Source organism: Gambusia affinis, linkage group LG24, assembly GCF_019740435.1.
Source record: "Gambusia affinis linkage group LG24, SWU_Gaff_1.0, whole genome shotgun sequence".
Lineage (NCBI taxonomy): Eukaryota > Metazoa > Chordata > Actinopteri > Cyprinodontiformes > Poeciliidae > Gambusia > Gambusia affinis.
This window is the reverse complement of record NC_057891.1, coordinates 8,026,322-8,041,720: the sequence shown is the minus strand read 5'-3', so window position 1 is coordinate 8,041,720 and position 15,399 is coordinate 8,026,322. Positions and strand designations below refer to the sequence as shown.

At 43.3% G+C, this 15,399-nt stretch overlaps 1 protein-coding gene across 2 annotated transcripts in view; it reads right to left on the bottom strand.

Moving 5' to 3' along the window:
• The window catches only part of nrp2a (neuropilin 2a), a 67,426-nt gene that overhangs the window by 30,005 nt on the left and 22,022 nt on the right, over positions 1–15,399 (bottom strand). For both annotated transcript variants that reach the window (XM_044109893.1, XM_044109891.1), the window contains exons 4-7: positions 7,717–7,947; positions 5,948–6,103; positions 4,494–4,663; positions 3,531–3,686 (exon numbers count right to left, since the gene is read on the bottom strand). In XM_044109893.1, coding sequence (XP_043965828.1) covers positions 3,531–3,686; positions 4,494–4,663; positions 5,948–6,103; positions 7,717–7,947 — 713 coding nt within the window. The remainder of the gene's footprint in view (positions 1–3,530; positions 3,687–4,493; positions 4,664–5,947; positions 6,104–7,716; positions 7,948–15,399) is intronic.

Here is a 15,399-nt window from a genome sequence, read left to right as displayed (position 1 = left end):
CTCCAGAAAGATGTCGACTATATTGAACCAGTTCTGGTTGACTGAAACTGGATTGTACATGATAGAGCAACAAAAAGTTGAACTTAAGTGGAAAGTTACAGGAAAGTTTAGACAAAGAAGATCTAAAAAGGGGAGCATGCATTTAAATTTGATCAGGAACATTCCAGCGTAGCTCTGGCTGTTTGGTTAGGGTTTGATCAATCTCAAGTCTTTTCTAGCACCGCTGCCATGTTTGCCAGGTGCTATGATGTGTTCAGGTTTTCCAAACCACCTATCATTTTGCATGGAGGCCGAAAACTGAGAGGACTTGCATTTTTAGTGTGCATGAAGGTTTGACAGCCGCCTCTTTGGTCAAGCCTTGCTGCAGATGTTACAGACTGTCACTAACTCCACCTGCGTGCCAATGCAAATTTGATTATGATTGTTGTATTATGCATGAGCATGCAAACAAAGCGTGTGTGTTTGTTTGGTTCTGTGGGTTTGCAGCACACCATGATTAGATGAGCAGGCTGAAATGCTGTGTGGGCTGTTTTTTTTTTTTCTTATCTCCCCCCCTTTCCTTGCTCAGGGTTACTTGATGTGTGTGACAAATTTAGCACAACCTCACGACACTTTTCAGCAACACAAAGCTTGTTTAGCACCAGAGGCTGCTGGGACCTTCCCTCACAGACGCTGACAGATGACAGTGTGTGTTTTTCATGTTAATTAGTGTGGGCACGCTCGTGTGTCTGTGTCGGAAAGCGAGAAAGGGAGAGAGAGATGGGGAAAAAAAGATGACTGCATGCTCGTGTCTAACAGTACGCGCGAGTTGGTGAGAAATGCAGCTCCCAAGCGAGTTAGCATCTCATCAAGTAATGAGGTGCATATGTGAGCCGCGCGACTTTGATTTAACGAGTCACATGCACGTTAAACTGAGATTGGGTTGTCATGCAGAAAATTGGTGAAAAGGAACGAGAAAAAAACACAAAAGCTTATTGTGGGTGTGACTCTAGAGGCGCTATCCTTGTTCTCTTACTGTAGTTTTCATAACTTCCTGTCCTGACAATCAAAAAGTTCCCTTTTCCTGAGAAACACAGGAGGGTGAAGACTGGAAAGCCACTCCTATTATTAATAGTAATCTATTATCTGGTGTGCAGATGTGGCACACGTGCAATTCATAAGCCTCTATAACATTAAGCTCACTGTTAAATGACAATTAGAAGAACCAAATCCCAGTCATTACAAGACCCCCCGACGAGAACTGAGCTTCAACCACTTAAGGCTCTTTGGGGGGGCTTAGGACAGGGGGGCTTGAGCAGCACGACGGGTGGATTAGTGGTCACGGAAGATTCAGCTGCGGCCCATGGGGAACGGCGCAGCCCCTGACCAACAAGGAGTGGAGCGCACTCTTCGGTTTTAATATTAAACTGTAAATCTGGGCTCCAAATTATGGCTAAAAATCCCTTTCAAGTTTGATTTGTTGAATATATCCATTTATTAAGATGTACAAGTTGGCCTCTTTCAAGAAATCTTTTTTGAAAACATGCTAAAGGAATGCTCTTAACACTTTTATATCCGTTTGATCAAACCAAACATTTGTGTCAAAGACAACCAAAGTGGATGCAAGAAAACAATTTTCAAATTTTCAAACGATTTAATTCAGTGGTGAGAAGTTGTGAAAATAAAGCTGCTCCTTTGTTTAAATCATGAGTTAGCCATGATTAACAACATTTTCTTGGGGTCAATTTCAATAGCCACACCCAGCCTTGGAGACTCGCAGACATTAATTAAATCAATGAATCGCTTAAACAGGAGCTGTCACAAAAACATCATACGCAGATGAAGGGGCAAGACATTTACCAAAACCCCGCAGCAGCAGATGAGTGGCTTAGTCAAAACCTGATTCTAATTAATCCTAAAGCAGACCTTAAACAGGCCTCGCTGGTTAAGGTCTGCTGTACTCGGGCATGGATCCTGAATAAATGCTTGTGGTTTTAAATCCTAATGTGACCAATACTCTCAAGTATGGGGCCCATCTTTAAACTGTCATCATTTCTTTGTTTGAATCCAAAACAGATGGTGTGGTTCACATTTTATGGAGGTTATGCAATGAGGCAGGGCAAGAAGAGCAGGACCTCCTGGTTTCAGCTCGGAGCAACACAGAATTAGTTTTGATCGCCGTCGAGTCGCACCTAATTTCCCCTTTAAAAACCGCACTTTAAAAATTTGGCAACTTCCATCGATCTCTTCGAGTCATGCCGCCCCTCTGTGCTTTCAAAAAGCTGAAAACTATTTTCATAATGCCTGCGATATCCATCCCAAAAGCCTGCAAATGATGCATCTGTCTGAATACGTGTCTGAATGTGTCTCGATATCTTTTTTTTCCCCCTTTGCTCCAACAGATTAGAGGACTCACATTACCAAAACACAGACAGACCTGCAAGCACCATGTGTGTACATTGATATATATGCACTTGCACGCACATCTCCAGACAGGAAGATCAGCCAGAGGTTGTTTAAATGGGAATGGGAGGGGGAGGTGGATTGAGGTGGTGTGTGGATTGAGTGGGCTTGTGCTTGTGGAAGGAATGGGGACATCTGGGGGCTCTAATAAATTACACAGATGTTGACTTTTAAGGCAAATCCACATTTTGCTCAATAATCTCTACATCAAATACCCCCCACTGGCACCACCCAAACCAATCACGGTCACGCACAGAAGAGGAGGGGGGCCCTGGTCCGTACGGGTTAGTCTATACGGATTAAATACCCCCCCCTTCTTCCTCTTCTCCCCACTCTGTTTTTCTGCTTAAAATCCACAGAGAAGTTAAGCTTGGAATGAGGGGAAAGAGTTGGAATCCCCCAAGAGACAGGTGGTCGCACAGCAGCCTCCACTGTATGCAGAACATCACATGCAAAACAAAAAAAGGATATAAGGCCCCGTCAAAGCACCGAACAACACCAATATCACATAAACTGTCCCAGTCCAAACCTGGCACGACTCCAACGGTTTCACAACCCCAGGTGTCTGTTTATGTGTGAGCATTACCCTGAGAGAGATCACAAATCTAAAATGGAGATAAGAGCACACAGAGGATTTCATTGTTCTTGTTTTACTCGTCTTTTCCTTCTTGTTTTGCCTCATGACCGGGGTCACGATTCAGGTTTACAAGCGGTAGCGGAAGGGGAACGACACCGTCAGGAATCATTTCATGCAACTCCTGGATGAACACGGCTGCCTTTGTTACCTAGGAATGAGCCGTGGCAGCGGAATAAATGTACTGTAAATAAAGAACCTATAGCTGCAAGCGGAGTTCAGCTTCCCGAAGATACTTGTATGTACAGGACACAGTTGTGTCTAAGAGAGACTTACTCTTGATAACTGTAAACGTTTCGGCTTGAACATAAAGTTGACAATCACAGACTGAGACACAACAAAAAAATTGCTATATCAGAACTGAAGTAACAACTGTGATACTTTGAAACCTTATTGTTCTTGCAGTCCAGTAAAGTTAATTTGCTAAACTTAAATGTGCGTGGCAAAGACTAACCCTGTGGTTCTTGCCGTGTCGGTACACCATCCAGTCCTCTCCGTTGGTGCTGACCTCCAGTTTGAAGGAGGTGACGTAGTAAGCCTTCTGAGTCTCTTTGGATATGGCCCCCTGTGTTGCTATCCCAGTCAACACCTTTAGGAAGTGGAGGTCAACCTGAAATAAAGAAGAAATTTTATTGGTACAATATTCAAATTATGTGGGTGGAGGGAAGCCAAACCACTCCACCCGCCGCAGAAATGAGATTGGCGCTGTTAAGCTGGATGTCACGCTATGATTCTCTGCAGAAGACGCAGATAAGCAAACCCAAAGATGATTTTAAGGTGCAAAACCATAAACAAAACATAATTTCCTTTTTCATGCGAAAAAGGAAGATATTTAAAGATGACTCTTTAAATTATTAAAACAAACCTATTTAGAAGAAAGCATAACTGACGTAGATACCGGAGACGTTCCTGCCGCTGTGTGCATGTCGCACAGACAGCAGGAATCAGTCGCAGACTGTGCCCTACTGCTGGGGAAACTGAGGAGAGCATGTATGTGCATTGTCATGTGTGTAAGGTGAAGGAGGCGGGAGGTAAAGATCAATGGCTCGGTGTTCGGATGCGTTCCAGGAGAGCACCTTCATCAATCACAGCCGTCTCGCTGCTCTCCTCGGCTCATGCAAACGCGTGCGTGTTGGAGACAGGAAAGATTGAAAGTGCAGAAGAACTTCCTTATCATCGGTTTACAGTTCCTCCATTTCCCGTGTGAGTGTGTGCGTGTGTGTGTGCGTGCACAAGGGTGTGTGTGTCCTGCAGTATATGAGATACTGTTGTATATTCCATCTTTTCCTCATCACAACAAATTTATTATCCTCAACAAAGTGATCTTTAAGGTCACTTCATGGCTGGAATTTTTATTGAAGTTGTGCTTGAGCTTCGATTTCCTAAGAAAAATACAATTTGGTCTGCAAATAAACACCTGTATGTACTCCTTGTTGCTGTCCTCTGAAGGCGTCCAGGCATTGTCGTCGTTGTTGAGGCGGGCCTGCCGCGGCAACCAGCGGTTGTCGTAGAAGCTGGTTGAAGCCGTGATTTGGTCGTCGCTGATCTTGCCCGACTCCATGCCTAGCGCGTTGCTACAGTGGAATGCTAGTAAAGCGAACAGAGTAAAAGGGGAGATGATTAACTGGCGAATAAATGCAATAAAGGTGGAAGAAGATTTGATTCGTCAGTACTAGTGAAAGAAACAGAAAATAGTGTGTATACTACATTTTTCAAATTATAACTACCAATTTCATTATATTTTCTATCTATTCTAGTTGAAAGACCAACATAAAGAAGCACATAACTGTGAATTGGAAATTAGAGTAGCTCTAGTTGTATAGTTAAGTCACTTTTGTAGCTTGTAACAGGTTTTTCCCCCCAGATAAAGATAAATCTGCATAGTGGAACCCTGGTATTTGCTGGTGTTAGCGACCACAGTTGTTCCATTTTAAAAACTCTAATAACCTCCTATTTTATTAGTTCAAACCCTTAAAATATACTTTAATAAGCATTAATGCACACAGTAGAAATTATCTTAGTACTTTTGCAGAAGTTAACATCTGCAGTTTTCCTCATTTGCAGTCTTTGGGTGGTACAGCCAATCAGGAACAAGGAAAATGAATGACTGAATCGGCTGCAATGCAAATACCATCCAGTTGCGTGTCAAATAGCATTGTACAAAGGTATTTCAGCTCCATCCACTGCATTTTTTCTAGAATATTTTAGACATTCTCTATGAAAAGAAAAATCCACAAGAAGGTGAATTCTTTACATCCCACTGAAAAATCCACCCATTCTGAGCTCTGAATAGGCAGGGATCCATCCATCCGTCTGTCTTTCCATCAACTTTTCTGGGCTTCCCTTCCCCACAGCCTGATACTGCCACTACCATGTTTCACCACAATCATGGTGTTTTCTATGCAGTGTTTGATCTTAACTGCACATATCCTACGTAGAGCAACAACCACTATGTTTCATTCAGGATCACATGAGGTCTTAGGTTTCATCCACTCATAATGTTTTACATTAAAAAAATGTATTCAATTTTGGCTTCAAATAATCAGAGCACCTTATTTCACTCGCTTGTGTTTGACTGAGCTGGTTGTAGTGCAACAAGCAGCAGGTGAGCTGAGGTGAACTGGGGTTAATTTATGTTCTAAATGAAAACACTATGAGTCTGAGTCTGCTTCTAAGAAAAGAGCAAGAGACTTCTGGAGGGAACTTGAAAAAGCATCAAAACTAAAATAACATTAAAGCAGGCAAAGCTGAGCATATCGAGAAGGTGAGGATAGGGTAAGAAGAAGAGAGAGAGGAGAGGGAGAAAAAAAAAAGCTTCAGAGAGAAACATGATGCACAGACGCATTCAGGAAGACGTTGGCGTGCACTCACAGTCGGCGACTTCTTTGTGGGTGATGTTGTAGCGTGCGGAGAAGCCGTCTTTGGCTACGGCCATGTCTGTGTGGAAGGAGAGGGACAGCAGGCCGGAGGACGACTGGATCTCCGGGGGGATCTTTGTCCCGCAGTACCGGCCAATCAGAGGAGACGCTAGAGGAAAATCAAACAGATTAAAAATCTTTACTTTACTTGTTTTTCCTGTTTCTTTTTTTTTTTTTTTTTTACTTTATAGCTGTCCAGTGGAAATTCTACTGCGGTAAGTGTTGACTAATGAGTCACAGCATGCCACCTCTTCCTACCATCATTCCCAACTCTCCCTTTACTTTCCTGTCCATCCCTCCATCTGCCATGTGTGCCTCGGCCAGATCCCAGCAGGGGGAACTGGAATCCCTGCCTTCATGCAAGCTGCACTGGGATCAGCCGCAGATGAGCACCACATACACTCACGCACAAACACAGAGAGATTAAAATAGTCTCAAGGCAGCCCCTCGCAACCCCTCCTGAGCCAGACAGTAAATTCTTTCACCCTTCTGTCTCGCCTCCCGCCCCGAGGACTCGGCTCCCTGGAACTGGGTTACGCTTTAATTTGCTCCTAATTCTCAACTTTGAATGCTATAAATTGTTTTCAGCTATCAAAGCCCTTAAATTGGAATTTTAAGTCCACTCGGATCCCTTTTTTAGCGACTGAAAATAATATAATTAGAGCAAATCCTTTGGTCCCAGATTTATGTTCTGGAGGGGAGGACAAAGAGGTGAGAAATGAATGTCTGGCCACCTCTCACTCAGCTTCCACGAGCGTCTGACATTTAACCTTACAGGTTATAACAATACATTGTTCCAATGTTATAAGTGAAATGATCAAACAGTGGAGCTAGCACTTTTTTATCAATATTCAAGAAGGATAAACTTAAAACAAACTCCTATAATTTGCTGAACAGTTACTTGCAGGTTAGTTTTGTTTTATTTCAAGTGTACAAAGATATTTACACTAGAAACTAGACTAATATTTGGCAAGAGTTTCAATATTTGGTCATATTTCAATGTTTAAAATCTTAATTTGGAATAATTTTAACTTTCAGTTGCATGACAATGACATGCGGTGTCCAAGTTGTCGTTTTTTTTAAAAGTGAGAAATATGACAAAAAGTATCTCATTGATTTGAGAATTTCATAGTAGCAGCCAGAAGTCAAAATTACAACTTTGACCATCAAAATCGTGATTTTAAAACAAAAGAATTAGTTATTGCTAACTCTAACATTCCGCGTTTCATTTGTTGTACTTTCCTGCGGTTTTCCGTATTAACGCCCCTTGATTACATCCTGAAATGTTTTTCCCTGATCTCGTTTTTTTTCCACACTCATCTCCTCCAGTTGATACCCATCACGGCTGTCACTCTCACTCGTCTGGGGAGGAAGGAAGTGCCAGGTGATAAGGAGGGGGTTTGGAAGAGGGGAGGAGGGGGTGATGAAGAGCGTTATTATGGAAAAAGGAAAAGGGCCATGGGAAAGGCCTACTCCTCAGGGGCATCCAGGCACTTTGAGCTCCCTCTGTGAAATAGCGCTTCCTCTATGGGATGTAATGGAATGTAAGGAAAGGCAGCTCACATCAAAGAGAGTGATGGCAGCTCAGGAAATTGAAGGCCGGTATGCAAATTTACACACAGGAACGGCGGGGATTGCATGAGTCAGTGGATACGGAGTGTGAATGTTCAAAGTGTGCGCGCGTCCATTCATCTCTCCCCCCTGGGGTTGCGTTGGGCTCACCTTGCGGAAGGCCGTCCCACACTTCCAGCCAGTCGTACTTGCAGTCGCCCTCGCCCACCATGAGGGGGTCGTTCTCCAGGTCGAACGTGAGGAAGGTGAGGGTGATGTCCATGTGGGGAGGGGCCATGATCATGTAGGAGCACTCCAGATTGTGCGGGTATTTGTCCGGGAAGCCCGGGGACTCGATCATGCCGGACGGGTTGGTGAAGTTGCGGAAACAAAATTCCGACCCTAAGCAGATAAAGAGGACGTAAGGATAATTTAATAAATAAAAAAAATTAAAAAGGAGGAGGAAAACGGCCACATTAGGAGAGAATAGAGGCACAAGCAATCAATCATGGCGTGGTATCTCATCTAACTTGCAGACTAGCGTCTCAGAGAGTCGTTCGTCACTGACAGCCAGCTGGGATATACAGCAGCTGCGGTGCTTTATGATTACAAATATACGAGAAAATATACAGTGAGAAAATGCTAAAGAGGCAGATGCATTGAGCGATATGAGCAGTGCAGCATCATTTATTGTCACACTTAGTAAATATGCATTTCGAGCCTTAAAACAGTTGGATATTTTTATTGTAGAGGCAAAACTGAAATGAATGAAACAAGCACCCTCTAATGACTCTCATAAATGCAGGTCTAAAGAGCCCGTCTGACCCCTGCTCTTCCTCACACACTGAAAACAAATGAACCCTGAACTCTTCTCTCCTTGTAGTCCCTTTAGTCTCCTCCTGGATGCAGCTTTCCCTTTTAAGAAGCGCACGCTCTTACACCACAAAACTGGTGTAATGGTTCTAAGTGGGCCCTCTGCGGCTGCTCCTCATTAGCCATGCAGATTTATGCGCCCGGGGCGGCTCACCTTGAGCGGCAGCAGCTGTGTGACTCAGATCATGGACCCATCAGCCACTGCTCCGCGGCCCACTGGGGAGCCCGAGTCACGGCCGAGCGTTTATGGACCAGCACCTCAATGAGGGTCTGAGAGAGCAGCAAGCTGACAGAGAGCTTTGCACAAATGTCACACACACAACCTCATTCACAAACCGTTATTTTCTGTCTGTTGTCTTTCCTCTAGAGCATTTCTATCTTTACATCTCTGGTTATAAACAATTTGCTCTGGCTTGTTGAATATCTTTATGTTCTTCTATTTTTATGCCTGCCAGAGGGTCAAAAATCCTCATGAGATAATGTTGCTTAGAGACAGGATTTTCATTTGATCCCAGTTAATTGCAAGTCAGAAATCTCTGCACTAGTGGCCTTGCTAAACCAACTAATCAAATGCTTTGGAAAAAAAAAATCTTGCTAACCCTTGAACATTTTCACATTGGACTTGTTACAGCTGCAAACGTCAATGTAATTTATTGGGATTTTATATGACAGACCAACACAGTCACATCTGTATTCACAACCATTTACAATGATGTTCTTTAATAAAACCTAGTACAGCTAGCAGCCTTCAAATAAAAGAGTCCATGTTTGTGAAGGTAATGTTAGTCAGCAAGACCACAACAGAAATGTGATAAAGTTTAAAGATTATAAAACAAGAATCATTCAATAAATCAATGGAAAGAGAATGGCACATTAAAGCAAAAATAATGAAGGATTTTAAGACACTAAATACAGAGTAATTCATTAGAGGTTACAAAGGACTAAACATAAAACCAGAGCTACAATAGAGTGGTTTAGAGCAAAGATGTACGGATTAGAATGGTTTAGTCAAAGTCTAGACCTAAATCCAATCTAGAATCCACTTGATTTAAGTCTCCATTGAATCTGACTGAACTTAACTTTCACAACAACAACAAAAATGGCCCAACTGTATATACCACATAAAATACCAGGAAAATACATCCAACTTTGAGGTTCTAATATGAAACAATGTGAGGTGTCATGTATATTTTCCCATAATAGTGATTAAAGAAATAATTTTCAAGTTTTCTGCTGCTGAATTTACCAACATTTTTCATTCATCAACCGGTGTTGCAATCAGCCCTGTTCTTAAGATTCTTTCCCATCGCTGACTGTGTTGGGAAGCAGATTGGGAAGGTCAAGATGAAGCGGTATCTGGGGAAAGTCAAACGTCGGAAAGCAGTTGTGCATCGCGCAGCAGCAGCGGCGGCGGCGGTAGCTCTGCGCTGTCTCACAGAACTGCCAGTCTCCGTTTGATAACCACGTTCAGGATTCATAAAAGCAGCTTTTAAAGAGCGCAGACACGTTAGCCGAGCATTCCAGCGGCAGAGCATTCCTCCGAGGCACCAGTCCTTATTATCAGGCTGCCGTGTTAAAAAGCAGAGGGGTCGGCCGGCTGCTCCGGCCCTCCCCTGCCTGCGCTTGGTTAATGGTGGAGAACTGACCCCAATCAGCACGGAGACAGGAAGAAAAAAGAAGCTCAGGAGACACGCAGTGTTTTTCTTCTCTTCTCATAACATCTTTTTCAGCCCATTGTGATGCAAATACCTTACATTTTTCACTTCTCGGCTTATATGTGAGCGTATTGGCATTTTTGCAACGTCTTTGTCTGCCGATCGATGCGGCGTACACAGCGCGCGTTGTGCAGAAGATGTTGACACAAATGCATGAATCTCCTCCCACGAGTTAAAAGCTGCATTCAACCTTTTGTGTCGACTCTCCCACACGCACACACACACACCCACCCTCACACACGCACACACGCACGCACACTGTGCAGCTTCAAAACATCACTGAATCAACGGGCTTCACACACGCACACACACACACACACGCACGCACACACACGCACACACACACACACACACACACACACACACACACACATACCCACCCACTCGCAGAGAGAAATATGACAGTAATTTACAACAAGCTACAGGCGGCATCTGCCAATCCCCTCACCTCTATGTTTAGTGTTGCATAAATCTTGCATGTAACTAATGCACCTATTGTGAGCGAGTAAATTAACTATTAAGGATGCATGAGCAGCTGTTAGCATGTGCTATTAAGTGGTTACTGTAATGTGTGTGAGACTCTCTGACACACTGCTTTAGATTCTTACTGGGTCACTGTGCAGCAAAAAAACCCTTCAATCTGAGCACAGCTTGACTCTGCTGCACCCCGTCTTCAAACTGTGTCTGCAACCCTCAGCGTAGTTGAACTATCCACCTCCCATGCCGGTATAGGTGCTTGCGCGTGTTTGCATGAGCCAGTGTGGTGTAAGAGCAGGCTTGAGTACCTCTGCTTGCTTATTAATCAGCAACTTGTTGGCCCTGGATGGATCATGTTTGCAGATTGATGAGGGGAAACAGTTAACCATGTTGCAGTAAAGCAGCTTTTTCAACGGTTTACAAATATGCTTACTTTTCAGGTAACGTCTACATTTCTTGAGCAACTACGTCAGGGCTGCAACTTACGGTTATTGAAGGAATCAATTAATCATATAAAAATGGCGCATTCTGCAGATGTTTCATTTAGAGACTTAAGTCTTTGTTAAACAGTATTAGAAATACATTAAAATATGCAAATAAACAGTTCAATTCCTTCTGTAAGTAGGAAAAACAAACATTTCATTGACTAAAATGCAACAACAGCATTCCTTTAGTAAATTTGAACCAGTTGAAGTTAAAACTGTGGCACCCAATGACTTTTAGCTAAAACCTATTTGTAGACTAAGGTATTTTCATCTTAAATCCAAAATGAAAACATTTTTGGAACAATTTTGTCTTAACTAATCTCTGAATATATTGTATTGTTTTCAGAAAATGGCCTTTTATTGATTCTGTATACTCCAGTTAATCAATTACTCAATTAGATAAATAATAATAATCAGTTAATCACAGTTAGTTCAATTAATTGTTTCAGATGTGATCCTCCACCACACTCTTTTCCTAGTAAACACCCATTCCCTGACCTTTTGAATAGTTTGGTACACCATTGGCTACACTACTAGGTGGTTACTTTTGTTGCTTTCATGTCTGTGGCTGCAGGTGTGTGTGTGTGTGTGCGTGTGTGTGTGTGTGTTAGTCACAGTAACACACTACCTCAGATTCTTACTGGGTCACCATGAAGGGAATAAAAAAAAAAAACCCTCAATCTGAGCACAGCTTGACTCCAGTGCGCCCGCCTGAGCTGGCTGCCTTACATGTCGTCGTCTGTGCGTGTATGCATGAGTAGCCCCACTTATTAGTTCGCAGCCAATGAACATGCTAAAAACAAGTTTCCCTGACATGTCTTGACCCATGGCTGAGCCAGACACACACACACACATGCCTGTCACTCGCAAGCCGCCAGTCGGTGCTTTGCGCCGCACCATGAGCTGCCATTTGGCAGAAGACGTCTCCTGGCAGTGAGCGGGAGGTCATGGTGCGAGTGTGTCAGTGTGGCGGAGAGAGGGGAGACGATGGAGGGCGGGTTGCTGGGTAGAAACCACTCATTTCTTTCACATGAGTGGCCTCGTCCAGCAGCAGCTCCACATGTTGTGTCGGGGTAATCCCCCGTCTCTCCTCCTCCTCCAGTCGTCGTCTCTCATCTTCTCCTTCACTTCTTCACTTTTCACCCATATCCAGCTCCCTGTCTTGTCTGAGGAGCTCATCTCTGCCGCCGCACATGAAAACCGCCCCTACCTCCCTGTCTGACAAACATCCACTGCTCAAACACAGGCACGCCTCTCATGCAGCGCAACTTGGTTCAGGGTTTCATTGAAGAGATTGTCTCCAGAGCTGCGTGAGGAAGGGATGGGTGCGTGCGGAAATGTGTAACCCAAGAGGCGCTGTGCAAATGTTGTGGGGGGGTTGGAGGCGGTTAGGGTGGAAAATCCACAACAACAACAACAACGAAACATTGGGAACAAGAAACAGCTACAAATAAAAGAAAAAAAAGAAAACCAACGTTCCTGGCATGCCATGGTTTTGGCACTAATTTAAATCTCGAACAGAGCAGCTTTTTTTTAAGAGAGAAACTCCTCGAAGAACATTCACACAAAATTAAAAACAATCCTTCTCAGCTTCCGTCTGTTTGAGAAACCCCTTCTCTCACTTTCTGATCAGGTCTCTTGTTTCGTTCTGCGTCCAGCTTTTCCCCCCATTACCGTTTAATCACCTTTGCCAGCTAATTGCGTGAGTGTAATTTCAGTGCCAGGGTGACTTGGGCATTTCAGGAATAAACAACACGCAATCAGGAATACGGTAACAGCCAGCACTGACGCAAAGGGGACGGCGTCTAATCAACTAGACAGCATCAAAAATACCCATGGAGTCAGTGTTTTGGCTGGAGCTCCCGTGGGTGGGGGGCCCTGCCTTAGGCTCCGCTCCCACTCCCACTGTGACCCCACCCCACACAGTCGGCAGCGGTCACGGAGGAGACCCAACGCCCTTAGGTGCTCTCTGACCGTCTTAACTCCGGATTGGCTGTGGTGTGATGCTCCCCATCGTGCTAGTGGCGGGCTTTGGGGGGACCAGGGAAAATGGGGGCTTGCTCTGCTAGTCTTCCCTCTGTAGCCGTGGTAACAGCATCAGTAGCACGTGACTGTGTGTATGTTAAAATTTCTGAGAGGCACATGGGTTGTGATGAATAAAGGGTTAAGCACGCATGAGTAGGACTAAAGTAGGCCACAACAATAAGGGGGAGGAGGGAGGGGTTTTACTGTACCCTTTTACTGGACAGAAGACTTAAAGGGATAGCTCAGCATTTTTAAAGTGAGGTTCAGTCAAAAGGTTACAAGCAGTTAACATCAACTTTTATCAAGTAGATAAAGTGACTGAAAAATGTAACCATTTTGTACTGTCAGAGTAACTAATGTAATGTAAAGCAGCTGTTATATTTCTTATTTGTTCCACTATTTTTTCACAGTTAACTCTTTTAACTCTTTTAAAGGCTACTTGATCTACAGTGAACTCCTGCCCACTCATCGTTCAGTATTCGCAGAATCACCTACTTGCATAGTTTTCAGTGGAACGTAACTTCAAATTATTCACAGAAAATTTGCCTACTTGCAGGTTTTTTCAAAACTTAAAAATAAAAAAATAAAAAATGCAGCTCGGGAAGATGGCTTCCCTCGGCACAATGCTAGTTGACATTGTTTTCCTTGGTGCTGATTGGCAGTACCCCCAAAAACGGAAATAAGGAAAACAGTTAATGTTAGCTTCTGTGGCACACAGAATTTCAACTGTGCGCATTAATTGATATTAATCTATATCTGGGGTTAAACTATGCAATAGGCAATGTAATAAGCACTTAGGTATTCTCAAATTTTAGCTCAAGGGATTGGGTTTTAAGATGGCAGAAGTCTGCTTTGGTCTTGGCTCCTAAACAAGCAGTGGCATTCAGCCTCCCGAAGCTGCTAATCTGAATTCAAAGCAGATAGAAGATAGAAGAGTTACCTGCAGCAGGTATGATATTAGCTGCTTGTAACCTGTAATTAGACCCTCACTTGAAAAACCATGAACTATTCCTTTGAAGTGTGCATGTCCAAGGAAAGGAAGTTGTTTTGGGGGAAAAACACTCACCGTCTCCTCTCAAGAGGCACAGTGCTGGGGGGAGAAAGTCAGAGGTCGACTACTGATCCTCCTCAGTGGAAGTAATTTGTGTTACTGTACCCAATAACACACACACACACACACAGGTCAACACAAGCTCATCCCTCGTCCGACTGAAAAATCCCTGGAGTGGCTATAGTCACTGCTTATGAAACAAGATTCAATGAACGAAATGGAAACAAGCCGCTACATCATTAGCTCATAGTACAGAAAGCACAAACACACACATCCATACACACGCAATCAAAACCAGACACACACACTGTCTGACTCTGAGACAGAGTGGTGTCTGTTCAAGACGGGGGAGGAAGCTGAACACAAACACACATCTCCCAGCTGTGTGCTCTGATACCCATCTCTGGACGCACCCTTTAAAAACACATACAGACCCATAAACACACCCCTCATACTGTACACAGGTTTAAACGCACTGGTATTACGGGTGTATGAAATATTTTTGGAAAATTACTCTTAGGATCCTAATTAATTTTTCTTTCTGTCAAGCTTAAATGTTTCTTATTGCCACTCAAATTTTAATATCACACAAACATAACCCAAATTAATACAAAATGCTGCTTTCAGATTATTAACTTCCTTAATTGAGGAAAAAACGTTGTCCAAACTAGCTCAAGTTCAAAAAATAATGAGAAACCGAATCCCTCAGTTGAAAAAAAACTGGAGAAAACAGTGAAGATCCTTCCTAGGAATCGCTGGTTGACCAACATTATTCCAAGAGGGCATCAATGATTTGACAAGCAGGACACAAAAGAAGACAGAACAGCACAGAAAGCTCTGTTGGTAACATTTGAATCAACGGTGCGATACAACAATAAGACAGAAGGTTGGCCAACATGGGAAAGTTCAAAGGCCAAAATCACTGCTGAGCAAAAATATCAGAATTTTTCTAAACAATAAAATTCCCAGTGCATGAGGAAAGGAGAAGAAAACACCATCAGTTATGTTACTTAAGCTCAGCCACACTTGGTGACACAATAAGCTGACACAACAACAAATCAAACTCTGAATGGCTCTCAAAACCAAAATGAAACGGTTTGGAGTGGCCTAGTCAAAGCCCAAACTTAAATTTGTTTGAGGTTCTGTGGAAAATCAAATAAGTAAAACAATTCTGTTGTTTTTTTTGCACACAGCCAGGTTGGTTAGGACAGCTTTTCTCTTTTAGTAA